General features: G+C 44.1%; 1 protein-coding gene across 1 annotated transcript in view; it reads right to left on the reverse strand.

The window, feature by feature from the left end:
* The window catches only part of TNN (tenascin N), a gene marked incomplete at its 5' end in the record, with an annotated part of 34,324 nt that extends 10,613 nt beyond the window's left edge, over positions 1–23,711 (reverse strand). The window contains 10 exons of the mRNA XM_081010228.1: positions 1,807–1,939; positions 2,823–2,953; positions 9,107–9,370; positions 10,445–10,708; positions 13,786–13,875; positions 15,655–15,843; positions 16,784–17,047; positions 21,757–22,128; positions 22,962–23,313; positions 23,658–23,711. Coding sequence (XP_080866354.1) covers positions 1,807–1,939; positions 2,823–2,953; positions 9,107–9,370; positions 10,445–10,708; positions 13,786–13,875; positions 15,655–15,843; positions 16,784–17,047; positions 21,757–22,128; positions 22,962–23,313; positions 23,658–23,711 — 2,113 coding nt within the window. The remainder of the gene's footprint in view (positions 1–1,806; positions 1,940–2,822; positions 2,954–9,106; positions 9,371–10,444; positions 10,709–13,785; positions 13,876–15,654; positions 15,844–16,783; positions 17,048–21,756; positions 22,129–22,961; positions 23,314–23,657) is intronic.
* Positions 23,712–27,917: the final 4,206 nt, after the last annotated feature.

Below are 27,917 nucleotides of genomic sequence, written 5' to 3' on the forward strand. Positions count from 1 at the left end.
ATCTTTCTGAGTTGAGGCAGTGTAGCAGATAACCCAGCATGACTTGTGAGCTCCCACTTCAAATCTCACTTGAGTCATGAACTCACAAAGACCAAATAAATGGATAGATATTATAGTAAATTGTTATGTACTAAGCTTGGATCCTAGAGCAATAGGCAAGTAGGATCCTAGAATGCAACAACTGATTGGCTTGCAGGAGAAGACCAATCAAGCTCCAGGAGGAAGTTAATCAGCCTATTGGGTTGGTAGGATCGTAGAATGCAACAACTGATTGGCTTGCAGGAGAAGACCAATCAGGCTCCAGGAGGGAAGCAGAATCAGCCAATCAGCCGGGACTCATTGTGTAAATAATATATATAAAAGCCTGAGGTTTGGGGGGAAATTCAATCACGGTTTTACAAGTTGCAATAAAGAGCATGAAATCATTGCAGGACTCCGAGTATATTTCATAAATCTACATGGAAAATACTCCTGTTTAAGTTCAAAGAAGGGATTTTCTGAACAATCCAGCTTTAAAGCTGTCTACTTGTTATTAGACAACTGTTTTGTGCTTGCCCACTTAATTCTTAAGTATGCCAACATTTTAAAAAATGGATTTGTTTGTAGCTTTTGTCAACTTTAAGGTTACCTTTGGCTCCATCAGCACACGTTGGTTGTTCAACAAATTATCAAATGCCCAAACCTCTCGCCATTTTGTGTAAGGATGTTATATTCAAACACCAGTCTGAATGTAAGATTTCATCACACTGAACTCTTCTTCCACTGTATTCCCAAATCTAGTAGCATCAAACAAGGTTTTATACTGGAGCCTCACCTTTTAAACTTATTTAATAATGATGTAAACATCTGAATTAAAACAGGGTCTCTACTTTCTGGTCATCTCTGAGCTGATGATAAGATTCTCCCATCTCATTCTCTGTTGAGGCTTCACAGATGGTTAGCATCCTTGAATTCGTTTTGCCAAAAAATGTCTCAGGTATAAGCTAAAACAAAAGTCCTTCTTGCTCACCACAGATGAGCTCTTCCTAACTGGTGTCTTGATGATCAATCTCATAACTGAGTTTACTTTCCAGTTAAGGGGCTCAGCAGTCACATCTACATTATGGAAAATTGAAAACTGGACAACATGTATGTGGTACTTTGAAATTACTATGTAAGATCTGAAAGTGCCGCCAGTTCTTGACCTGTTAAAACTTATTCCACTATTACTATTCAAATCTGACGTGCAAAATCATCAAATTTAGAATGTCTTCAGAATAGGCTATTAAGACATTGATCTTAGGATTCTTTTAAATACACCCATAATGTTTCTCAGATCACCAGAAACAGGAGTTCAACCTCTCAAAGCAAAAATACATGTTAAATGGTGATGGGCACATTCCCTCAGCTCAATTCAGTACTGGGTTTGGCAAACAAAACTATATTAAGTTTAATCTGAGCTCAATTTGCGTTCCATTCTGCTCCTGATGACATCATCAAATGCTTGGTTATAAAAATGAATGTGTATGATTTGTGATTATGGTTTTCAGTCACATATTTTCCTACTAAGATTCGGTGTGGTGCAAATTACTTCTTCCCCTGGAGACCCCAAGAAGGCGGCTAAAATCCTGAAATTTCAGATCCAAACCCTGAGACTAGACTGACCTACTCCTTGAACTCCTGGCCTCTTTCCAAGCCTTCATAATACAAAAAATCCCCAGAATATCAACACAGATTCAGCTGGCAGTGCCACGTGACCCATTTTGAGGGCAAGCACCATCATGAACAACAGGTCGAGGAAGTTTTACTGCAGTTCCCAAAGCCTACCTGTAGAAAAGGTGGTGGTTGTTTTTCTACTCCAGCGGTCTCCCTTAAAGGCCATGATATGTATGGTGTATTTGGTTCCTCGAGTAAGGCCTTCTAGGACAAACCTTTCCTCATTAGGACCTAACCGCACTTCCTGACACACAAAAGAAAAGAGAGGCAAAAATTACATTTCATTGACAATTTGGCTCCAGCCCTTCTTGACCTTCGCCTCCAATCCCTGTAAGAGGCAGGGAGAGAGATGATTGGCTACCCAAGGATGGTTGTGATCCATGGGGAAGTGAAAAATGCAGTTTCTCTAGAGGAAGGTAGTGGAACGTGTTGCTGGATTGCAGCTTCCATCGTCCCTGACCATCAGGCATGCTGGCTGGGGCTGATTAGAATTGATCCCACAGGATCCAAAGAACCACAGACTGCCCTTCCTAGAGGAGCAAGTCAGATGCACACAGTACTCGGTGAATAATAGTTGAGGTTCATAGTTCATAGCATTCATAGAATAAGATCCAGTATTTGAAGGGAATAGGCTGTATTTATATTCCCAAAACACAAGGATGGGGCAAGTCAAATTAAAAGCTTCACTTTTAATCTCTGAAATCAACTGTTTTTTTCTGCTTTTTAAAAGGATGTTAAAAATACTGTTTTATCTCTAGGCTGCATTTCAAGATTGCTTTTATAACTGCTGTTTCTATAATTTGCTTTTATGTGGTTTTAATGCCTTATTATAATTGTATATCATAAACCATCTTGTGTGTGGGCTGGACATTTTCAGAACTAAAATGAGGCAAAAGGGGGCCCCTGACTATATACTGGCTACATGCCAAATCTTCATGATGATTCAGTGTTGCTTTACAGTTATGCCACCTGTACCAACTTTTCATATAACTTAAAAACATTAAATGCAAAGCATATGTAGTGAATCTCTGTATCAAATCTGGGTTCATGGGTGAAAAGCTTGTGCGTTTTTGAACTGTTGGCTTAGCTAATCTTACATTTGCTCACATAGCAATTTACAGACTTACCTTGATAGTACCATCTGGTTCCCGATAGGTGATGAGATAGCCACTGATCTGAGCATCAGGTGGTGTCCAAGTGACCAGTCCACTGGACTGTGTTACATCTGACACACGAACATTCCTGGGAGGGTCAATTTCTAGGCAAAAGACAAAGTGGGTGAAGGTGTTTTAACCTGCTACAGTGGTACCTCAGGTTAAGTACTTAATTCTTTCCGGAGGTCCGTTCTTAACCTGAAGCACCACTTTAGCTAATGGGGCCTCCTGCTGCTACCGCGCCACTGGAGCCCGATTTCTGTTCTTATCCTGAAGCAAAGTTCTTAATCCGAGGTACTATTTCTGGGTTAGCGGAGTCTGTAACCTGAAGCGTATGTAACCTGAAGTGTATGTAACCAGAGGTACCACTGTATATGGTTTATTCATTACAATAACCTGTGTAGAAAGAAAAAGATTTGACCTCCTCATATTCCTAAGAGGAATTGAACAAACTACTGGAAGAACCATTTTCCCCTCCACAATTCCCCGAGTGGTTAGAAATTCCAAGGTCTGCCTTTATTTTCCTTGTTAGGAGTATTAAAATATTTTGCAAAACAGTCTAAAACAACATCAGTCCCATGCACCCTCCTCCCCCCCCCCCACATCCTGCTTTGCGAAAGACAGCGGTTTCTCCACATCTGCTTCATGCCACCTCTGTCTCTGGGTTAGCATACATCTTATTTCCACCAAGATGCAAATTGCAACAATTCAGCCTCCAGCCCAAGGAGCTTGGGGGCGCTGCATATTTGGTGCCTCAAAGTAGTGAACCAGGCCATTAGAAACATTCAGGGCCACCAAGCTATCGCAAAGTGTTTACATTTGATATAAGTAAAAAAAAACCTGCTCCTTTTCCCTTATGGGGTACCCAAGAGCCCATATAGAGACCTTTTGTAGGTTCTCTATCAGTAGGAGAAAATAACAGAGACCAACCAGAGAATATTGAGAAGCAAAGCAGCTAGTAAGCCTGATCTCTATTGACTGCTGCAACAGGGTGTTGCCCCATAGCTGTCAACTTTCAGATTTGAAAATAAGGGATCAGCAGCCTCAAAAATAAGGGATCAGCAGCCTTACCTGTCCCGGGGACAGTCTATGGGATATCTAACAATCCGGGATAGCAGTGGGAAACGGTGCTGGAATAAGGGAATTTCCCGCAAAAATAGGGAAGGTTGACAGCTATGTGCCCCCACACGCAGGAGAGAGGAGGAGGACCTCGAACAATGGCGCGCAAGGCCTTATATATCCATGTTGAAATTCCCTGCCCTGGAGCTCCAGACCACCCCTCCATACACACATCACAGAAGGGGTGTAGCCCAAGACCACCCTCCACAAACATCATACCTACATCACAGAAAAGGTGGTCTACAACAGAAAATTGAATGTTGTGTTTTTCCTGTCTGCCAAGTTATCTGATAATGCCTTATCTGATTGCCTTTTCTGGTAGTCTGGCCATTCCTTTGAGATGGCAATTACCTAATTCCTGAGACAATGGGAAGGGCTTTTTTCACCCCCTCCATCCTTGCAGAGAAACACCTGGTCAGCTGGGGAGTCAAAATGGTTTCAGGACTGTCCCCCTGCGATGCTCCAGACACGCGGTTCACACACTCATGTACGAGCCTGCCTGGCACATTGATGAACATTTATTATATATCTAAGACCTTAAAATTCTTATAACACGTTATTTAGAAAAAAAATGTCAGGATGGAACTAGACTTGTGAATGTGGTTTCAGAAACTATTTAGAGCCACATTAGATTTTACATGGCAGTCTCACAGCTTTCCCCCCACCTCAACGAAAATCAGCTGCAAGAGGCCATGGGGAGCAGGGGGTGTCTGCCCCCCCAAATCAAGTAAATAAATAAAAACTGAGGTTCTCCACACACACACACACACACACACACCCATGCAAGAGGCTGTAGTCTTAAGTGGAGAGGGGGAAGAGGCCATAGCAATGTCTCTTCTCCCATTCATTGAACAGAAGCTTGGGGAAAGAAATTTGGGCAGAAAAGTAGTCAAAGGGAAAATAGTAAAGCAGTTCTTGTGCACTATAGCTCCTCTGATTAAGCTCAGCAAGATGGCTTTTGGATAACAAGGAAACTGACTTCCCCTTGGCCTTCTCTGTGGTGGCCACCAGTTCCAGAATGCCCTCCCTAGGGATGCCTGCCTGACGCTAAGGAGACTTTTCTGACTGAAAGGCTGTGCCCATGGAAAAGGCTAGCAGGGGCCTTGAAGCTGCCCTGGGGAGCAGACTGAGCAAGCACAGAGGTCACCTGGGCACAGACTCCCCTGCTATGAAGAGAGAGACGGTGTGTTACAGCTGCCATCAGCCCCAGCCAGTAGTGCCAATGGCAAGGGACTATCTGGGGGGCCAAAGGGCAGCAAACCCTAATTTAAATCATAACAATTATCTATAAATTTGTAACTATACTTATAAATTAATGTATTTAGATTAATGCAAAAATGAACCCGCTTTTATCATTTTGAGGTGATGCAGTTATTCTTTTTTGGTAATGCATAAAGTGCCCCCCCCCCCAAAAAAATGAGATTGATGACCAGATAAAATCATTTTAATTTATCCAGGCTTTTCAAGAGTTTCTTTTACTTTCAATTACAACTGAATTTTAATTTTTGTTTGAGTCCTCTGCTATTTTTATAACATGTTTGCTGATTTTATTTACTTTACTGCTCTCAAGCTGCTCTGAAAGTTTTAATTGAACAGCAGGGTACCGAATTCATATAATAAGTAGCTACTTTGGCCCCTACACTGGGTAATAAATCAGTATAACATGGGAACCTGTTTCAACCTGGCTTAAGTAGGAAAAAAATATCACAAGATCATTTTAAAAAACGGGTAGTATACCATATTTTTCCATGTTTAAGATTATATTTTTTCCTAAATTTCTGAAGTTTAAAACAAGGAGTCGTCTTATACATGGATAGTGCATACTACATTTTCTTAATTTTGAGTCCCAAAAATTAGGGGGAGTCTTATACATGGGGGCGTCTTATACACGGAAAAATATAGTAATGAGTACTTCAGATCTGTGTGAGAAAGAATGGGTGGGTTTTATTTTTGTCAGACTCGTTATCTAAGAACTTGCTTACATAAATCAGTTTCAGAAAAGATTTGCGGCAGTTGAAGAGGCCGGAAGGCCTTGGATGAGGACAGGCAGCCTCTTATCTTGTGCTGAAGCGCCAATATTATGAAGTTAGCTCTGCGCACAAAGCCGCCTGTGGTTCTGTGTTCTCTGGCTGCCCTTCCACATGTCTGGAACTCTCATCATGACTGGCAAACTGGCAGACAAACAGCAACACACATGCCAGACCAATCCATGTTTCTGGCTGGTAGCTGAGCAAGCTCAGCCCATAGGCTACTATAAAATAAAATTTAAAAATGCCAGGACACATAAATCAATGCTTTGCCAACCTCCTGTTTAGTTGACTCTTGAACTGCAGCCGTAAGAGCAGGCTGTGCTATTGCAAGGCAAACATACAACAAAGAGTTGATAGTGACAACATAGAGTTGTCACAACTATCAGATCTCCATAGCCGTACAGCTACAAAAAATTACACACGTCAGAGTATCTGTAAACATCACCATCCAAATTCAATCCCACTAAAACAAAACTTATTTTCATGAGCATAATAAAGCTCCTCTTAGTTTTTAAGAGTAGTTTGATAGAGACTTTGATTCCCACAGGGGTTCACACATATCTTTCATCCCACAGTTGCATTTGGTCAAACAAGTTTTGTAGTTTTTTGAAACAATATAAGAATCCACAAAGCCTGTTTACCAGAGGTGATGTGGGATAAATGAACACATCAGCCAGGAGCAGGGTGAGAATACATTCAATTCATTCTCCCATGAACACTTACCTGGAGGTAAATCACACTGAACTCAATGGGGCTCAGATCTGAGTATACATGATTAAGCTTGTTTGTAAGCTGACTGTGGGTCTAGCCAACATGGTGCCCTGCAGATGGGTTGGACTCCCATCAGTCCCAACCAGCATGGCCAATGGGCAGGGGTCACCTGGCCAGGTCACACATTAGCCAAATCTGATATAGGGGGTGTTCAAGCTTAAGAAGCGGTTTAGTCCTGCTGGCCACATGACCTGGAAAGCTGTCTGTGGACAAACACCAGCTCCCTTGGCCTGAAAAGCGAGATCAGCACAGCACCCCATAGTTGCCTTTGACTGGACTTAACCCTCCAGTGGTCCTTTACCTTTACCTTTACCTTACTGTCCCTTTGAGAAGTCAAGTTCCCAGTCGTGCGCACACACACATCCCAGAAAAGTTAGTGTTGTCTTATAAGAGAGTCCAGCTAGGTATGCATGAATTAGGCAGTTCCAAAAATAAATTATGCTGTAATACGAAGACTCTGAGCAGGCAATATTGGCTACAGGAGAGGGAAACTGGCAGAGAAACAGCCTGAAAAATGTCCAGTGCAAGCTTCTTCACATGTGGGCAACAGAGGGAGCTGCAGGGCCTCAAATTCACCTTCCTAGGACAAGGTATGTCAGTAGGCTTGCCATTAGTATTGTGCAGTACTGCTTCTGCAAATTTTATAGTATCTCACTATGTCCATAATACAGCTATTTGTATGATGAAGGAAGCGCCATTAGTATTCCATTATAGCACGGGTGTCAAACACAAGGCCCGCGGGCCGAATCCGGCCCGCCAGACCTCGTCATGTGGCCCGTGTAGCCGCCGCCGGCCGCCAGCCTTCACCTTTTATTCTCGCTTTTTTTTTTTTTTGACATGAGAAAGCCGCCTCTTCAGCGCATGCGCGGCAGCCTACAAGCCAGAGAACGTCTGCCCTCTAGCGGCGCCAGCCGTTCTACACAGGAAACTTCCACTTTACATGCATTCAGGAAACCTCCACTTGTTTTTATATTGAGCGCATGCCATCCTGTGATGTGATAATTGTACATTTGAATATCTACTTGCCATTATTCTGACTATGTTTCTGCTTTCAGAGCTAGTTATTACTTACATTATTACAAAAAACAGTAATAATTGAATGCAGTGACAATAATTTATGATAATAAAGAGTGGACACATAGTCCTACAGATACAACCGGCCCTTTGAGGGTGACCAAACTGCTGATGCGGTCCCCGATGAATTTGAGTTTGACACCCCTGCATTATAGTGTTGGGAGTAGTCCACAGAGCAGATACCCATATCGCCCTATGGGGTGATGTAGCGCAGAGCCAGAAGCATCACTGAGAGCAGAAATTTTTCAGTGCTGCCTAACTGCTAAGCCTTAGCAATGCTAAGGCTCAAAGCATACATGGTGTTAGAAATGTGGTTTAATCTCGCTTGTATCACTGTTGCTTTTTTAAAATAAAAAACCCTCTATGATTCTGCTTTATGGCTTTAAAAATGAGTTGGGCCCTGAAACCAACACAGAAACCAGTGGAGTTATCCGAACATAGCTGTACAATGCCCAGAGTAGCAAGTCCACTTAACAAACTGACCACTACATTCTAGACCAGCTGTAATTTCAAAAACCTCTTTTAGAAACAGCCCTGCATTATTATTTTTTAATTAAGAGAGGATAATACTCCTGGGCATTGCATTATAGGGCTGAGGAACAGATTACTGAAATAAATATTATTGTCTGCATCACCCAAAAAAGCTCTGGAGCCAACAGAGATTTGACAGCCTTGTTAATGCTTAACTCTAGTTAATGCACGGAGGGGTTAAGACCATGGAGTAAGCTGCCCTGCCAGGCTTAGCTGGATCACATCCCGTCACCGTGGGAATAAGGGTTACCAAACTCTGTTCTCTCACCCTCCACCGTGTGAACCTGACCAGTAAGGATGTCTAAGCTGGATGGCTTTAGCAAGCCATATTTGTGTTTCTATACAGATAATTTAGAAACGCTTACCATTTTTGAAACTAAGTTCTACTGCCCATCTTTTCTTGCTGCTTTATGGAAAAGCACATGAATCTAACCTTTGAAGAGTTTGTAAGTAAACTATTTTTAACTTGCCAAATGTGTGGTCTCTTTGCTAAGGGAAGGGGGGACTTTGGAAGGGGTTTAGAAGGGGAGATCTTAAAGGTCTAACACCAACATTTCCATACTTTGCTGCATGTTTTGCTGTTTTAAATCTCTGCCAAGCCTCTCTCACCAAAGAGTACTTGCCCCAAACCTGGATCTAGGCATCCAGGGAATTCGTCTTTCAGTTCTTTAACCACATCATTAAAAGCCAACAATCCCATCACCTCTCTCCACCGCTCCTCACTTAAGTTACCTGTCAGTGTCTTTGTGATTGTCCTCTTGCTCTGCTGGCTCCCCTTCATAGCCCAGATGTAGATGACATACTCCATGCCTGGCTTCAGTCCAGTCAAGGTGGTGCTGGTCTTATCCTTCCCAACTGTGATCTCTCTGGTGTCTCCATCAGCAGAGGTGTAGCTAAGTATGTATCGGTCTATAGGAGCCAATGCCTTATTCCAAGAGATAGTGGCTGTGTTCTCTGTTGCTTGGTCTGCTTTCAGGTTTGTAGGGCCATCTATCTCTATGAACCAAAATAGAGGTATTATTATTGTTTTCTTTCTATATCAGTTATAACCTTCTTGCGACTTTGTTTTGCAACTGTAAGTCATTTGTTATATTGATCTGTGGGACTTTACTTTGCCATGGCTAGACAGGCAAGTAGATTTTTACTCAGAAGTAAAATGTCATGCATACATGCATCTTGATGCGTAAGAATTTGAATTAACTAATGTGAGGGAGCGGGGCAGAATCTGGGAAGGTGGAATTAGCCATTGATAATGCAACGCGGGTGGTGCTTGGGATGCGGGTGGCGCTGTGGATTAAATCACAGAGCCTAGGACTTGCCTATCAGAAGGTCGGCTGTTCGAATCCCCACGACGGGGTGAACTCCCATTTCTCGGTCCCTGCTCCTGCCAACCTGGCAGTTCGAAAGCACGTCAAAGTGCAAGTAGGTAAATAGGTACCGCTCTGGCGGGAAGGTAAATGGCATTTCCGTGCGCTGCTCTGGTTCACCAGAAGCGGCTTAGTCATGCTGGCCACATGACCCGGAAGCTGTACACCGCCTCCCTCAGCCAATAAAGCGAGATGAGCGCCGCAACCCCAGAGTCAGCCACGACTGGACCTAATGGTCAGGGGTCCCTTTACCTTTACTAATGCAGCTAAATTACTTAACAGAATGCTTGTCCATCAAGGAAAAGGCAGGAACACTCTCCTTCTAGCTCAGATCAGTTAGCACAGCTGGACTGGAAGCATTCACAGAGATCAGGTAGTATCATATATGACCCTTTCTGGCCTAGGGTAGTCAAGAAATTCCTCAATGGTCTGGCAGTAATTCCTTCTGTTGGCCTGAGCTTGGCAATGAATCTCCATTTGGCACGCTTTTAGACCTAAGTTCAGAAGCTTGTCTTCACAAAGTGAAAAACTCTCAACTCCTTCCATCAATGACTTACAATGTAAGTGCTCATCCTCCCCCATGAACTGATCCTAAAATTTTATAACATTTAACAAGGGCTACATACTGTATGAAAATAAGAAACAAAATACAGGCAGAAAGGAACACAGCACAAAACTTCATAATATCACATCTCTGGGTTACCTGTTTCAGCTGTTATGCTTGCCTTCCTGCTCTGTTGGGTTCCCTTCACAGCCCAGATATAGATGGTATACTCCATGCCTGGATGTAAACCCACCAGGGTAGTGGTTTTCTTGTCCTTCCCCACAGAGATCTCTTTGGTGTCACCATCAGCTGAGGTGTAGCTCACCACATATCTATCTATTGGAGCCTGGGCCCCATTCCAAGAAATGGTAGCTGTGTCTTCTGTTACTTGGTTGGTTACCAGATCAGTTGGGCCATCAATATCTGTGAAAGGAATAAGGACTTTTAGTCATGGCAGTGATCCTGACAAGATTTCTGTAAATCTCTAGGAGCCATTTCTTCGAGGCAAACCAACTCAAAGCATTTTGATGCACAAGGGAAATCGATGGTAGTCGTGTCAAAGCACCTCCTGGAGCTTGATCAGGAGACCTTTCCAGTGATCAGTTCTGTCTGTCTCCAACTCAGTCAATCCACCAGTCAATCATTTAATAGGGAAGCTTTTAATGTTTGGTGGATTACTGTATTTTAATGTTTTGTTGGAAGCCGCCCAGAGTGGCTGGGGAAGCCCAGTCAGATGGGTGGGGTATAAATAATATATTATTATTATTATTATTATTATTATTATTCAACAATTTACCACCAAAGGTTGCTCCTTCACCTTATTTCATAGCAGAAGCATCTTCTGCATTTGATTTCAAACACTTATCAGCACCTGTCTATATTATGAACCCTTTCAGAGTTTGACAGTAGCCCCCTCCAGGCATTCTACTTGCATGCAGAAGCAACATGTGAGCAAGGAGACAAGTGTAAGAAGCTCCTCCGCCACTCCACTGGCATCATGACTGTCACACTCCACAGGTTGGAGAGCAAAGTTCTGAAGTGGGGAGCTCCCGTACTGGGGAGATTCTCTGGGTGGTTTGGTGTAAGGGAAGGTCAAGGGTCTAAATTGTGCAGGGAGCCGCCATAAGTACAGGAGGCTCCCTTCCATGCTGCAGAGGCTAAAGAGGACAGCAAGTGGGCATGTTTGAAGGTTAATGCACTCATTCCTGATCTCATCTTGCTTTTACATGCAGGCAGAATGTCCAAACAGGGCTAATATGACTCACAGAGACCTTACACCATGGTCAACCATCCAAGCAACCTTTAAGAATGAAATACTTCACACTTTTTCATACTTTTAAAAATAAAGATGTTAAAACCGAAGAGTTGCACAGTGGTGCTAGAGCAAGACTTCCCACACTCCCATCCGTTTGAAGGACTGTGATGATCCTGAGTTTGAATGATAAGATTAGAGCCATTTTATAATGCTCAGATTCTATTCCAGGAGGCAGCAAAATCACCCTGGCTGCATTCACACTGCTGTTTGCTGTGCTCTCACTACATTTCCTGAGCTGGGTTTCTAATCCGTGCTCACATGACTTTACCAAAATGTGTGTGTATCTTTTACTTTGCTCTAAAATACTGCTGTTTGAGTTGTCATTTCTCAAACCAACTTCATACCAACTAGAGTCCTTAAGCCGTTCCTGATTCATCTCTAGCCAAGGTGTGAACACCTTTGCATAGGGTAAAGACATCCCTGGTTTAAACACTAACAGAGATGGATCTGACACTAATGAAGCCATGCTGATGTGAACAGCTAGGTGGGAAAAGAGCAGGTGGGAAAACACATTGGTGGGGGGCAACTTCACTGCTGTCTAAGCCATCACTCTGGGTTCATCCGCACTTACCTTTTCTCCACTCTTTCCAGGCATGGTTTGAGATTTAAAGCTATGAGCTTTCCCCACGAAAACCTACTCTAAATTCAATCCTTTAAAACTCCAAATTGATGTTTGCTCCAATTAAGCGGCAAAGAGTGGGTTAACGCAGGGCCTTGTTATCCAAACAGCATGGGAGTCTCTTTTCTGTGAGTGGCTCCCATGTGGCTGGGAGAAAATGATTTAATCACATGGGCAGGGAATGATGGGATGAAATCTTTCCCAAAAATGGGCACCCAAAATCCTCCCAGCAGGCTGCCAATTCTCTTGTTATGATCTGTGCAATCTGTGCCTGTCCACGTGGTTGCGTTGTGCACATGGGTAATTCTGTGCAATTCTTGCAAAGCAACTTCTGGGACTTTAATTGTGTGTGGCAGTTTTTTCCTGACACCACTCATTGCTATATAGGGTGCGTAGCTTCGGTGTAGCAGAACAGTTTGTAACAGAAAATGTGCACTCTTTCTGGAGCTTGAAGAGCAGCCCACATGGATCCAAACAGCTCTTGCTTTTACAACCAAACCACTGGACAGTTTGTATTTTTGGCAATATAGACCAAACAGTTGGCTTGATATATTTTGCCTTTCAGATTCCCTTCCCAGTTTCTAGGAACTACTTTGCTGTAGCTACAAAGGAAGAAATGGTGCTTCTCATGTCCAGCCCAGAGCACAACATGTTCAAATCAAAACTGTTAAAATGGACACATCATCTGCAAAATCAGGACATTCCACAGCAATGATTTACTGCCCAAGAGGAAGCAGAATTTCAGTGCTCTAGTCTGACTTCCTCCCACTGGCAAGAAAATTCTGAAGACAGCAGGAGTAAACAAAAACACTGATCCAAAGTCAAACCCAAGGCTGCCAACTATAGGCATCTGGTGCAGGCAACATCTGGTGCCGCGGGGTCTGCCCTCCTTTGAGAAAAAACAGTGGTCTGGTAATTCCATTGATGAATCCTTACATTTCCAGTAGCAGAGGGAGGGCTGTTAATTCATGGCCTCTTCACAAATCAGAGGAAACATCAATCTGGAGAATTGCTGTTTGCTCCAATTGAGAGCTTAAGAGTGGTTTTCCCTGGGGGAAAGCAGTGGGACAAGGGGAAGCGTGGATGAGCCCATGCTGAGATGTTGCAAACCCTTCTGAACCCAAGCTCTGGGCAAACGACTAAACTCTGTCTACAATTAACACAGAGAGGAGAACTGGGATTGCAGCGGCAGGCACCACCCCCATCCACCATACATTGGTCTATTGTCTTGAACACAGAACCTCTGTGTGTACAAGCTGCATGGTGCGCACAGACACTGTCCTTGGCAGTGGAAGAGACTATGCACTGAAGTTTTGTGCAGAATAGCCAAACAACACGGAGGGGCTTGAAGTGGTGCCAGGGGGTGAGATCCCACTCTCCCTGCCCATTCATGTCCTGATTGTACACAGATTTTAGTTAACTGTGAAGAGAGACATCTGGAGAGAGTAATTGGGACACTTTGGAAGGCTCAAAGGATCACACTGTATGAGCGATTGCTACGGCAATTGTGACAACTAGTAGCAGCTGTGCTTGTGGAATGATGTCGCCGAAGCCCTAGATTTATACCTGTCCAGCCGTTCACAGAGGACGGCTTCCCTTCCATCTCATCCTTCATAGATATGACGGTGATCACATACTGGGTTCCTGGCTTCAGGCCTATAAAGAGAACAAGAGGTAAATTCTTCTGAGACACAGCTGCATCTTTGATTTCTCTCCATATTCCATACTAGATGTGTTTCAAAGGCTTTCCTTTGTTGCATGTAGGATTTGTCTAGCCTGATCTGAGGGGAAGGGGGAAACCGCATCTCTCCTGTTCACAGTGAAACCCATCCCAGAGGACGGAGGCTTTGGTCTGCATGTGGGAAGATCAGCCTTGAGACTCAGCTGCAGGGCTTCCCCTCTGAAATCCCCTAATGGTTGTTCTTTGCAACACTTGTGTCACCAGCTGGAGGGGAAATGTATTTGTTTCAAAAGGCATTTATTTGCTGGAGGCCTGCAGCTTGTTGACTCTGCGTTGTCCTGTTTTCAGTTGGTTTTATCCATCTAAGTACTTACTATTCAGACAGATCCATTGAAATTAGTGGACCTAAATAAGTCATGCCCATTAATTTCAGGGGGTCTACTCTGATCATGGCTAACGCTGGATACAGATGACACTGGGCTGGGTTTTTATTTTTAAAATGTTGCATAACACTTTTGTAGCTCATAAATGAAGCAAAAAAAAAAGTTAATGTTTGGAATGCTCTGTCCCACGAGACTAGGGCCCTGCAGGATTTGATTTCCTTCCACAGGGCCTGTAAGACAGAGCTATTCCGCCTGGCCTTCAATTTGAAATAGCCTGATCCTCTACTCCCTTTTCCCTTTTCTTTTTTATGAAGAAACCCTTCTGGGACCCCACATTTAAACTCTTCCCTGGTCTCCTGCTGGCCCTAGTAGGACCAGCTTGGCCAGTTAGCCCTGGAGATCATTTGATGTGTACTAACTGGGGTTTTTTTCCTTAAAATGACCCCTGAATTTTTGAATTTTATTGACGTTGATGCTGCATTTATGTTGTATTTTATGCTGTTTTTAAGTCGTATTTTAATCAATGCTTTATATTTGCTGTTAGCTGCCCTGAGCCCGGTTTTTAAACCAGGAAGGGCGGGGTATAAATAAAAAAAATTATTATTATTAAATGCACATAAATCAGAACTCTGTAAAAACCGCTTAGAAACCATGTTCAATACAGATGCCTAGGCCTATATAAGCATTTTTTTATTATTATTTTATGCCAGGGGCAGGTAACCTATGGCCCTTCATGTGTTGCTGAGAAGAAGAAGAAGAGTTTGGATTTGATATCCCGCTTTATCACTACCCTAACATTTTCCTTTCCCTGCCTCCCCCACAACAAACACCCTGTGAGTTGAGTGGGGCTGCGAGACTTCAAAGAAGTGTGACTAGCCCAAGGTCACCCAGCAGCTGCAGGTGGAGGAGCGGGGAATCGAACCCTGTTCACCAGATTACGAGTCCACCACTCTGAACCACTACACCACACTGGCTCTGAGCTATAGCTTCCATCACCCCTGACCTCCGGCCAGGCTGGCTGGATCTTGTGAGAGCTGGAGTCCAGCAACATCTAGAGACCCCTATTCCCCTTATAGAGCTGCATTTCTCAAAGTGGTTTAACACCGAATCCCTCTTCCCAAGGAACTCTGGGAAATGTAGCTCTCTGAGGGGAATAGGGGTCTCTCTTAACAAAATTACAATTCCCTTGATTCTTGCAGGGAAGCCGTGACTGGTTGGTGGTATGGTAATGCTTTCAAAGTATAGTGCAGATGGGGCCTAAATAAACAACCAAATGTCAGTTCTCTTTCCAGTTAACAGTGAGAAAAATGAACAGATCTTCTCCATTGACCTCATTCCTGATCGTAAGAAACTGACCACATCACCACTTACCTGTGATAACATATCTGCTCTTGGCATCACTGCTTTTAGGGACCAGCACCTCCTTCTCCTCCCCTGGCCGGAGCAAAGAGCTGATCCTCAGCTTGTAATAATCCACCTCTGTTGAAGGATTCTCCCACTCCACTTCCAGAGAATTATCTGTCTCTTCTGTCACCCATATAGCACCAATGGCAGAGACCTCTAGAAAAGAGAGAATAATCGAAAGCAAAGCTGAAACAGCACATTATTACAATCAATCCCCTTGCTCTCTAAGGAATAATTATAACAGAACTTTGGATGTAATGCACTTGCTTAGATGAAAGGCAGATAGGGAAAGGGAGGGGGAATTTGGGCCATCAGTTTCCCCATTAACTCCTAAGAACACAAGAGCCCTGCTGGATCCAGCTGGATGCCTTTGGGAAGTCCGCAAACAGGACTTGAGTGCCGCAGAACTCTTCCACACTTGGGCTTCCCCTCAGCTGGCATTCAGAGAGATGCATGGCCTTCAACGGTGAGGTGAAACTGTAGCCGCCGTCTGCCAGCCTTATCCACCATGAATTTCCCTAAACTCTATTTAAAGCCATCTATGGTATTTGCTGCTATGTCTTGTGGTAGCAGAGTCCATAATTTAACCATTATGCACTGTGTGAATATGTACTTTCTCTGGACTGTCGTGAATCTTCCAACATTCATCTGCATTGGATACTCCTGGGTTCTTGTATTATGAAAGAGGAAGAAAAACTTCTCACTCTCAACTTTCACTGTGTTGTGCATAGTTTTATGCACTTCCGTCATAGTATCAGGTCAGACATTATACCAAAACTATGGTTTGAGTTTAAACATGCATAACGAGCAAGCCACTGTTTGGTGCAATGGTTTTCCAATTTAGACATCGTACCAAATAGTAATGAGCACAAATCATGGTTGGTAAACTGACTTCAAACCATAGTTTTCAGCTGTAGCTTGTCAGCTAATCGACAATCATAATGTGTAAATTTCAACACCGCATCAAAACCATAGCAATCTTTAAGCAAGGTTGGAGTCATGCCTGAACTGAGTCGCTTTTTCAAAGTTTTCCCTTTGCAATCTGCTGGTGTGAACCAAGCACCACATAATTTAGGACTGGTTTTAGTGTTCTTACCTGTGCTGGCTTGCAGGAGTTCTGGGTCACTGGCAATCCCCTTCTTTACATTGCGGAGAGTAATAATATACTTTGTGCCAGGAAGAAGACCCAGAATCTCATAGGTAGTTTGATCTTTGGACACTCGCACTTGCTTCACAGAGGCTTCATACCCAACAGGAAAGTAGCTGATGAGATAACCATCCACATCCACCACCTTATCCCAGCCAATGGCCACGGAATCTTCTGTGCTCTTGAGGACCCGTGCATTCTGGGGAGCAAGCACTGGAGGGGGAGAAGAGGGCATCATCATTCAAAGGGATGAAATAGTGAGTTCAACAAGAGTATATTCCCCAGTGCTGTAGACTGTCACTGTATTACATTCACTAATAGGAACAGTGTGCCAAGTTGGCTTTGTGAGTCAGAAGGTGAAATGAGGGTTTGCAGTCTAGTAAAATCTAGCAACACTATCAGTTTTTCCACATCCTCATGCAAAAATAGATAAAATGTGGGAGATCAATAATTGGATCTCCCAGTGTTTTCATTTTCTATTAGCAAATTACGGAGGTTATATCGATTTTTCAAAATGCAGACACACACAAAGAAGAAAATGCAAGGTAAGCCAGAAGCCAGTAATGTGTGTGTGATCATCCGTGTGCATTACTACATCCCTGTGGTTTAGTTCATGGTGCTATAGGCTGGAGCGTTGACAACACAACCTTAACTTTACATGCTTTTGTATTGCCAGCCCACTTGGTTAAATGTCTTGGCCACCAACTCCATAATTTTGTAAATGGCACCGTAATTTAAAGTCACAATAAAGCAGTAGTCAACGTCATTGCTTTGAAGCTTTTGCAGTATGAATGTAGAGCTGTGACCACAACTTAAGTTCTGCTGCTATGATTACAGCTGAAGACAATGCCAGTATTTGAAACCTGAGCTAACAGCAAAAAAATCAGTCTCGAAACATCTCTTGGTGGTTGATACTGAAGCAATTACCAACAAATCACACATACAATATGTGTATATTGTAAACACATTACTGTTCCTGGCTTTCTGCCATTCTCTCATCTCATCAAGCCAAGCCTGGCATTGCAAGAACAGGTAGATGATCAAGATGCTACTTTTAACAGTTTTACAGTCTGCCTAAAGCTCCTAGTTTGCACACACAAAATAGTGCCTAAAATGTAATATATTTTCCTTATTCCTGGTGATAAATTAATGGTTATTCTGTGGTATGGAGAATTTCAAATGTTATCTAAATTGGCAATAATTTAACACATTTGGGACAAAAATCAATTGCTTAGGTAATGATCATGACATCAAGTAGAATGACAAATAATTTTAATTTGCATTCATGGGTGAGATTTTCCCTTGAAACAAATTGGGTTTCTTATTTCCCCTTTTCATTACTGCCAGTCAAATGTTAGCATTGCCTAAACTTACAAATTCCTCAGTCACTGTTTGCAGTTATAGTCTTCATGCAAAGAGGAGACTGCCCGTTCCTCAGTTCATGTTACAGGTACCGTATTTTTTGCACCATAACACTCACTTTTTTCCTCCTAAAAAGTAAGGGGAAATATCTGTGCGTGTTATGGAGGGAATGCCTACGGGTGGCATGCCTACGGATTTTCCTCCTCTAAAAACTACGTGTGTGTTATGGTCGGGTGCGTGTTATAGAGCGAAAAATACGGTAGGTTTTACAAGTTTGGACAAAGCATCGTTCCCAACCTTTAAAGGAACGTGCAGAAGCTTTGAATGCAGTGAAGCAAGAAGTGGAGACAATGCAAAGAGAGTTGTTTTCATAGATGAACAGGATGGAGGAGGAAAGAAGAAAAATAGTTTGGGGCCAAACTTGGATTTGTGTCACTGAATCCTTTTAAAACGGTGGTGAGGAGGGTTTAAAAGGCAGCAGGCAGGGCAGGGTAGCTGAACTACACTGCTTCTGCCCCCAAACTGTTTATTATAACCACTCTGAGACAGATTGGAACCACATTTGAGTGAAAAACAACCAAAAACGGTTTGTAATGAAAACACATGAGTTCAGCTCCTCCTCCCCTGCTGCTGCCCAGCCATGCAGCAGTTTTAATCACCTTCCTCGCATCTCTGCAATTGAGCCCCATGGCCATGGTATCTAGTTGAGCTCTCGTATCTGATGTCTGAGCCTCCCCTCTTTGTTGCCCAGCACAGAGCAGGCTGTTCTTGGTTGACCCAACTGGTGCAATACTGAGTTAAGGACAGGTAGGACAACACCAAAGGTTGGGCGGAGGGGCAGATGATCCAGAGAAAGGGGCCACTGATTTGCATGGTTCTTGTGTCACCTGTGAGGTGGGGGAGAGGCTGGGCAGTCCAAAGTGGGAGGAAAGGAGGGGGGAGCTGCAGGGGGGCACACAGGTGAAAGAGATGGTCCCAGAGAATCTCCTCTGTCCCCTCCCCCACTGTCTCCAAGGACAAGGAGGGACAAGGAGGGAGCAGCTGAAGATGCCGTGCAGGAGAAGTCCCTGGTTGCTTGAGTGTACCATGTCAGAAGTGGGGGTTTACGTGGGCTGGAGGAGGCATGGCGCACAGTTTCTCCAACTGCTGGGACCAGAGCACAGGTCTGAAGAAGGAGGTGCTCAGCTAGTTCCTTTAGCAGGAGTGGTGTGTGTGATTCTTGCACCTTGGGAGCTGATTATAATTGAGTGCTTTGCCAATAAAGAAATAAACTTCCAATTGTGTGTCTGCCTCCGGGGAGGGGGGGATGGGTTTGCTCAGGACAGACTGCAACCTTAGGCTTGCTACTTAGGCCACTTCTACCAGTTCGGCAATTAGTGCCTGTACCAACAACCTGGGCATCACCAACAACATATCAAATATAGCAGACCGTCCAGTGGGCTCTAAGCTGTGTCCAGTATGATTAAACCAGAAATGATCCAAGTCATAATTCCAATTATTTGGTCTCCACCTACTTCTCAGAACACCAAGGACCTATGGTACTTCAGTTATGTCCTATGTCCTCTGACATATCTGTGTCTAATGGTTGGAAACAAGCAACTCATCTCTCAGACCCCACATTAACAAGAGCCTTGGTTCTTGTATCAAAGACCAGTGGAGGCTCTTGTGCTAGAGCAATAGGGGCACATATCTGTCAAAGAGGTAAAAGGTAAAGGTAAAGGGACCCCTGACCATTAGGTCCAGTCGTGGCCAACTCTGGGGTTGCGGTGCTCATCTCGCTTTATTGGCCGAGGGAGCCGACATACAGCTTCCGGGTCATTTGGCCAGCATGACTAAGCCGCTTCTGGCAAACCAGAGCAGCGCACCGAAACACCGTTTACCTTACCGTCAGAGCGATACCTATTTATCTACTTGCACTTTGACATGCTTTCGAACTGCTAGGTTGGCAGAAGCAGGGACCGAGCAACAGGAGCTCACCCCATCGCGGGGATTTTAACCGCCTACCTTCTGATCGGCAAGTCCTAGGCTCTGTGGTTTAACCCACAGCGCCACCCGCATCCCTCTGTCAAAGCGAATAGCAAGCAAATATATATCCCCCCCCCCACTCTCAAAGCTGCACGCTCTTTCCTGCCCCCCATACATTTTATACGATACTTCCATTTGAATTTAGAGGGGCTCCTGAAGGCATTTCTGTCAATCTCCTGTTCTCTGGCTAATCAGCTCTCTGCATCACTCAGCCCACCCCAATCCAAAAATATTGCTAAGACAAAGAGATCCTTGTTGCTTTATTAATTTACTGCTCTTAATGAGGAGTCTTGATTTCTGTGTTTCTGGTTTATCTCTCTCTTCATTCCACACACACCAATCTTACAACAAATATTCCTCATATTAATATGGAATTAATGAAAAGTAATATGCATAACTGGTAAGCAGTCAGCCTAGAACATAATAGGATCTCTACAAAGTGTTGTGCCTAACCAAGGCTGTTCATAATATGTACATTAAAGTTAATTTTTATTAACATAAAACAAATTTATCCAGCACCAAAACCCAATTCCACACTGTGCACAACATGAATTTTTCATATCAATGTGCAACGTATGCTGTGAACATTTTCCATCGCTTATCCTGAATTGCCAAATCTGGGTTTTGCTTCATTTTGTAAGAAGTGGTGAGTGGGACCCACAACAAAAACGTTGCCCTATGCAGAGCTTCAGTTCAGGATCCAAGTCTCTCCTTTCCATTTCCCCTCCAATGGTAAACCATCATCCCACTGAACATGCCCAGTCATATGCCTGGTTTGGGGGAAAGGGTTCCCCTTACCTGGGGGGGGGGGTGTTTGCAATGTTTTACATATTTCGTCAAACCTTCAGGTTCCCCCAAGCCTGCTTCATATGCGTGGATGGCTATATCAAAACCAGCCCTTGGAGAATGGAATTCACTGTTCCTAATGGATTGTGATGGTGCGCTTCCAATCATCTTCCTATCATGGCATCACAACGCTACAGGGCTTTGCAAATATGGGGTGTCTTGATTCTTAAAGGCTCCCACTAAATCAGGGGTAGGCAAGGCTTACCGGGAATGGGTCAGATCACTCCCGTGGAGATACTCCGTGGGCCGGGCCGGCACAGCATGATGCCAGAAATCACATCTGTGCATGTCCACGGTGCCAGAAACCGCTTCTGCACATGCTCAGACACCGAAAATCGTGCCTGCGCGGAAGCAATTTTCTGTGTCTGGGCATGCGCAAAAGCGATTTCTGGTGCTGCGGACATGCACAGACGCGATTTCTGGCATCTGGGCATGCACAGAAGCTTTTCCGGAGCCACGGAAAAGAGTCGCCATGCTGCACTGTGCCGGTTTAGCGCAGTGCGTGGGGACTCGCTGAGTGGGCGGCTCGGTTCGGGGGTGGCTCATGGGCCAGTTAAACGGCATCCGTGGGCCGCTTCCAGCCCATGGGCCTTAGGCTGCCAACCACTGCACTAAATTATATGATAAAAAGTGATCTGCTACCTCTCCCTTCTTATGTGCCTCCATCCAAAAAAGCGTGTGTGTCTTACCTTTAGAGCAGTCAAGCCCAATGAAGCCGTCCTCACAGTAACACTCGCCAGTGTCACAATATCCATTCCCACTGCAGTCGTTGGGGCACCTCTTCTCACTGCAGTCTTCACCAATGAACTCCTTGTAGCAGTGACATACGCCATTCACACAGAGCCCATTTCCACTGCAATTCTCAGGACACAGGAGCCGGCTGCAATCCTCGCCAGCATAACGTGCATTGCAGATGCATCGGCCGCCAACACAGTGCCCATTACCATTGCAGTTTCCTGGGCAGGTAGGGCGGGAGCAGTCCTGGCCTTCCCAGCCTTCATCACAGTTGCAGGCACAAATCTCTTGGATGAAAACTCCGTGGCCGCTGCAGGATGAAACTTCTGCCCAACATGAGAGATAGAACCACAAGAAGCAATAAGGGAGACAAAAGAGCCAAAACTAGAAAGACAACGAACACGAAAAGCATCCTAGTAAGAGCACAACCATGGAGTTTCCAATTGCTATATGCTGGTGGCGCTGTGGTCTAAACCACAGAGCCTAGGGCTTGCTGATCAGAAGGTCGGCGGTTTGAATCCCTGCGACGGGGTGAGCTCCCGTTGCTTGGTCCTTTCTCCTGCCAACCTAGCAGTTCAAAAGCACGTCAAAGTGCAAGTAGATAAATAGGTACCACTCCAGCAGGAAGATAAATGGCATTTCCGTGCCCTGCTCTGGTTCGCCAGAAGTGGCTTAGTCATGCTGGCCACATGACCCAGAAGCTGTGTGCAGACAAACGCCGGTTCCCTCGGCCAGTAAAGCGAGATGAGCGCTGCAACCCCAGAGTCGTCCGTGACTGGACTTAACAGTCAGGGATTCCTTTACCGTTACCTTACTTGTGAGGATTTCCCCCTTTATATCAGGGCCTGTATTGGGTATAGTACCCTGAAAGAGAAATCCTGTGTATTTTGTACACTTTGAGGGAAGTTAAAAGTGCATGGCAGACGCTATACCATTAAAGTCCACTGTTCCAGTACAAAAACTGTGCCGCAGTAAGCTGAATCCATCTGACACACATATGAGAGTTCAACAAGTCTTTTGACTTTACTGCTTGCCTGAGGCTGCAAAAACATGGAGTGGGGGGAGATTGTCAACCACCCAAAAGGCCACATAAACATAACTAGTGGGCTGCATTTGACTTAGCCAGTCACAAGTTGTGCTCATCACACATGGTTCTTACCTTGGGCTCTGCCACAGCACCTCTGAGGAGCACAGATGCCCCTCAGATGTCGCACTTCCAACTCTATCTTCTCCAGCCTTTCCAACAAAGCCTTGAGCTGGCCTAGGAGTTCACAGTCACCTTTGGGAGTCTGCAGACGAATGTTGTGCCTGAATATAATATTTTGCTCCTCGCCCTCCTGCATTTCACCAGTCGACAGCAGTGTGTGACTGTCATCTTGGAGGGGACGTGGGTCTGGATCCACTTTGATCTGCGAGGACTTGGGCACGTCAATCTTGTATGAGTGACTGAAGGAGATCTGACTTTTGCCAGAGCAGTTTTCCGGTTGACTCGGCAGCTGTGCCAGAGCTCCCTGGAGAGGGCAGTGCAGCAGAACCCCCAGAAGGAAATTCCAAAAGATCATCTTGTTTCTGTTAATACTACGAAATGAGTAAGGCTAATTTGGAAAGAGCAAAAGTAGTGTTATTATGAAAGCAAATACTCCAGGAAAGGTATCATCCAGACAGCCCTTTTCTGGGAATTCATAGTCTGACAGCTGATCTACACATGCAGTAAGGTCATGCAATGTAGCTTTTCCTGGACAGTCCAGCCCTGCAGACAGTTGAACTCTCATTGGCACATAGGCTGAAGGCTATCCTTGACAAACCATATTACTACATGTGTGGAGCAATTTTTGGGTTAGAGTTTCCTGCTTACCATCTGATGAGATGCATTCAGCTGCTTCAGATGAACAATCTTCCAAAAGGACATTGTGGGCCAGTTACCAAGTGGTGATTAAATGCTACCTTTAAATTTAGAGCTTTGTACAACTATCCATAATTTCATTTCACTACAGTCATTATGCCAGTAAAGGCTTTTGAACTTATTTCTAGTTAACCAGAGAGCTACAGGGAATAAATTAATTTTAAAAGGTTCTCAGGACAGGAGCCCAAAAGTACCTTCCAACCAAAGAGGCTGCCCAGTGTATTGTGTGTCTTATAGCACACTCCTATGAATCCTTATTTCCTAGTGCCTATGTTAAGAATTAGGGATGCGGGTGACGCTGTGGGTTAAACCACAGAGCCTAGGACTTGCCGATCAGAAGGTTGGCAATTCGAATCCCTGTGACGGGGTGAGCTCCCGTTGCTCGGTCCCTGCTCCTGCCAACCTAGTAGTTCAAAAGCACGTCAAAGTGCAAGTAGATAAATAGGTACCGCTCCAGCAGGAAGGTAAACAGCGTTTCCGTGCGCTGCTCTGGTTCGCCAGAAGTGGCTTAGTCATGCTGGCCACATGACCCGGAAGCTGTACGCCGGCTCCCTCGGCCAGTAAAGCGAGATGAGTGCCACAACCCCAGAGTCGGTCACGACTGGACCTAATGGTCCTTTACATTTACCTTTATGTTAAGAATTACAGCTGCACTGGTCTGACTTTGCCTCCTTTAGATCATGAAACACACCCTGAATGTAATCTTAAGCAAAAACATAAGATGGGAGCTACTTTTAGGTTGGTTAATTCTGCCAAATCTTGGCATCAGAAAAAATTATTTACACATCAGACCGCTTAAAAGTCCATTTTATTGTTTATATTACTGACTAGCAAAAAATATGTTTCTTGAGCACATGACTCAAGGTCATATTTTGTGTTCGTTTACTGGATCTTATCAAACCCCAGTTAAATTGTGTGATATTTTCATAAACTTATCCTGATAGCTGTCCTAATTCACTTCTGAAATGGTGGCCTCAATGTTGTCTGAAATGTATTTAAACTTTTATTTTGTCTTTTTGCGATTATGTCGAGTGTTATTTTATTTGCTATAAAATATGAATAAAACAATTTAAAACACAAACACAAGTAATGTATCATGTGAGTTGAGGAAGGTGGAATAAAATTTGCAAGTAAACTCTGGTAGAAACAAACAAAACCTGCGTGACAATATTGTTTCTACCTCTTATCAAAATCATTCAAACCAGACATTATCTTTTGTTCGTGTACACACCATAACTTTAAAACAACTGCCCCAAAAAGAAGAATGAGAACTGTAGTTTTTAAGGATGCTAGCAACTGTAGCTGTGTGAGAGGCAAACTACAGTTCCCAGGATTCTTGACACAGGGATGTGCTTTAAATGTGTGGTGTGCACACAGCCTTTGTGTAAAATTGCAAGCCATTCGAATTCTATATACAATATTGCAAGAATTCTAGCACAGTTTTGGTGGATTGTGACCTGCATCATTATCCAAAAAAAAACCATCTTCATTTGGATGTGTTTTGCACAGAACATCAAGCACATCCTTCAACCGGGCACCTTTTACATTTAGTTAAATTAACTAATTCATTTCATTTAATTGCTATTTAAAATTTGTGACATGCTTTAAATTAGCTAATTATTTTAATTACTAATTACATTTTGTGACATGCTTTACTCTTATGAGCTCTGAAATTAAACGTTATTGAGGCACAGAAGTGAACTGTGCCTAAATAAAAGAGACGCAATCAGACATTTGAGCAGACAGGTACCAAATGAAAAGTCAGTTTATGCACTGGGTCCATTTTACCTCTACGTGGGCTGTCGGGGAACCAGCCCACCAGGTGCGGAGGAAAAATGACGAGGAGTCATGGGTGAAGGTTTAAGCAAGGAGTGAGCTCTCTCTCCCAGCAGCCTTGCATGTCATTCACGCACTACAGTGGCCCTCCAAGGTCTCAGGTAGATTTATGGGGCCTACCAATGAGAGCTGATCAAGACAGGACAACAGCCTGAACAGATCAGTTGGTTAGGACATGGTGCCAAGGCTGCAGCTTCAATCCCCACATGGGAAGGTTACATTTTCCTGCATTTCAGAGGGTTGGACTAGATGACCCTCAGAGTCCCTTCCAACTCTACAGTTCTATGATTCTATGAACACTAGACCTACCATGCAAGTCTTCCCAATCACATATAAAATGCAGACTAGGGGATCCACATTTAAGAGTATATGGGGTGCACAGATAAGGGCTTCTAAACCCTTCCCCACCCTGCTTACCTCCGCACATCCTTCTCCCCACCAGACAACTGTTAGTATCAAAGCCCAGCAGAGGGGAAAGTGATGTCTGTTTCCTGCGGTTGTGGCTTCACTACATGCAGGTGCACTTGTAAGAATGAATAACAAACCACCAGCTGCAGGAAATTCTCACTTTCCAGTTAAGAGTTGCTTAGAAAAATGAATGTAATATTAACTTGTTCTAATGCACTGCTACCACTGTGGAAGCATGAACAGAACGTAGTCACATCTAGGAATAGATTTTTTTGAAGCAGACAAATCCAAAACAAATAAGAACACACCCCAGATAACTGCAAAACAAATAGCATTATGAAATGCTGGCAATATTCTAATGTCCACTTCTTTTCAAAGTTATAAGTCCTCTGACCTTTAAAGCACTCTATGACTTGGAACCCCTATAGCTAAAGGACTGTCTTTCGCCCATATGAACCTGTCATCTGTGGCCCTTCTGCGTGTCACCACCGAGGGGGGTGGAGAGGCTGGCAACTCTTTTCTGTAGGTGTTTTCCACCTGTGAAATTCGCCCCCCCCGGGGAGGACCACCTGGAGCCAGCCTTCCCACCCTTTCATCAACGACTTCCTTTTCCTGGGTGTCTGAGCAGCACCAATGACTGAATGTTTTCCCTCTATTTATGTTTTTAATATGTTTGTGTATCTTTATTACTGCATTTTATTCTTGTTGACAATCATTCTGGCACTTCTTATTATGGAAGCAAGTCACTGATTCAATACGAAAATTGTAACCAAACAGGAGTTCCAGTGTTGAACAGTAGGATTAAATATCTCCTTCCCTCCCTCCCTCCCTCCCCCCCGCCCCAATTTTAACATACTATTCTGCTGAAACAGCCATTCTCCAAAGCCTGCGGTTAGTCTGGCCACCTGTCATGCAAGGGACATCTCTGCTATTTCATTTTCCAAACTTTCCCCCCTCTTACCAAAATGCCACAGAAATTAGCTATCTCTGCAAGTGCTCCAGTCCCTGGCATTCTCAGGCAAATCATCAAATGAAGATTGCGTCAAAGCTTTCAACTAAAGTAGCATTTAAGTTCCCCCAAACTGTCACCATAAACCTCAGGAAGGATTGTCCAAAATGTTGTTTTGCAGTATTTGTGTTAAAAGACTGCCAGACCAAAAAGAGGCATTAAAAAAAGCGCAACACATTTCTGCAGCTCTCTCCTGGATGCCGTTCTCAGCCATAAAGGTGACTCTGCTTGTAATTAAACTCTATCCAGGGGCCACAAATTGATTCCAGGTTGGCTGAGTTGGCCAGTCCCTCAGAGTAAAGCCCCAGGACGCAGCTCTTTTAAACAGCATAATAAGAAGCTTTGTTTATTCCTGGAGGCAGAGCATCCAATAATTTCCTATTTTTAAGAGGCACAGGAAGAAGGATGGCCCATTGCATAACGATCTCAATGAATCACTGGCTATAGCTTGAGGAACAGAGGTGAAAGTAAAAGCAAAGGAAAATACTGCACTGAATTATAGCAGGAAAGAATTCCCTAACAAGAAGATCTATTAAGGTTCTTCCAGACCCCGCAATAAGTTAGCTCGGCAGTGGTGTATTACTAGCCAACACAAATAGTATTACTGTTGATATTACTGTTTGTTGGCCCTCATCCAGCCCATCACTGAGTCCAGGCACCAGCCCAGGGCTTGACCACCCGCTCCTGATTCCGATGTTACAGAGGAAAAGAACTGTAATGTCCATTAATGCAATGCACTGTGTAAACTATCTTAGAAACCTACATCTGAAAGACAGTAAGGTAAAGGGACCCCTGACCGTTAGGTCCAGGCGCGGATGACTCTGGGGTTGCGGCGCTCATCTCACTCTATAGGCTGAGGGAGCCGATGTACAGCTTCCGGGTCATGTGGCCAACATGACTAAGCCGCTTCTGGCGAACCAGAGCAGCGCACGGAAACGCTTTATTTATTTTATTTATTT

This window comes from Podarcis pityusensis (assembly GCF_964106645.2).
Source record: "Podarcis pityusensis genome assembly, chromosome: 6".
Lineage (NCBI taxonomy): Eukaryota > Metazoa > Chordata > Lepidosauria > Squamata > Lacertidae > Podarcis > Podarcis pityusensis.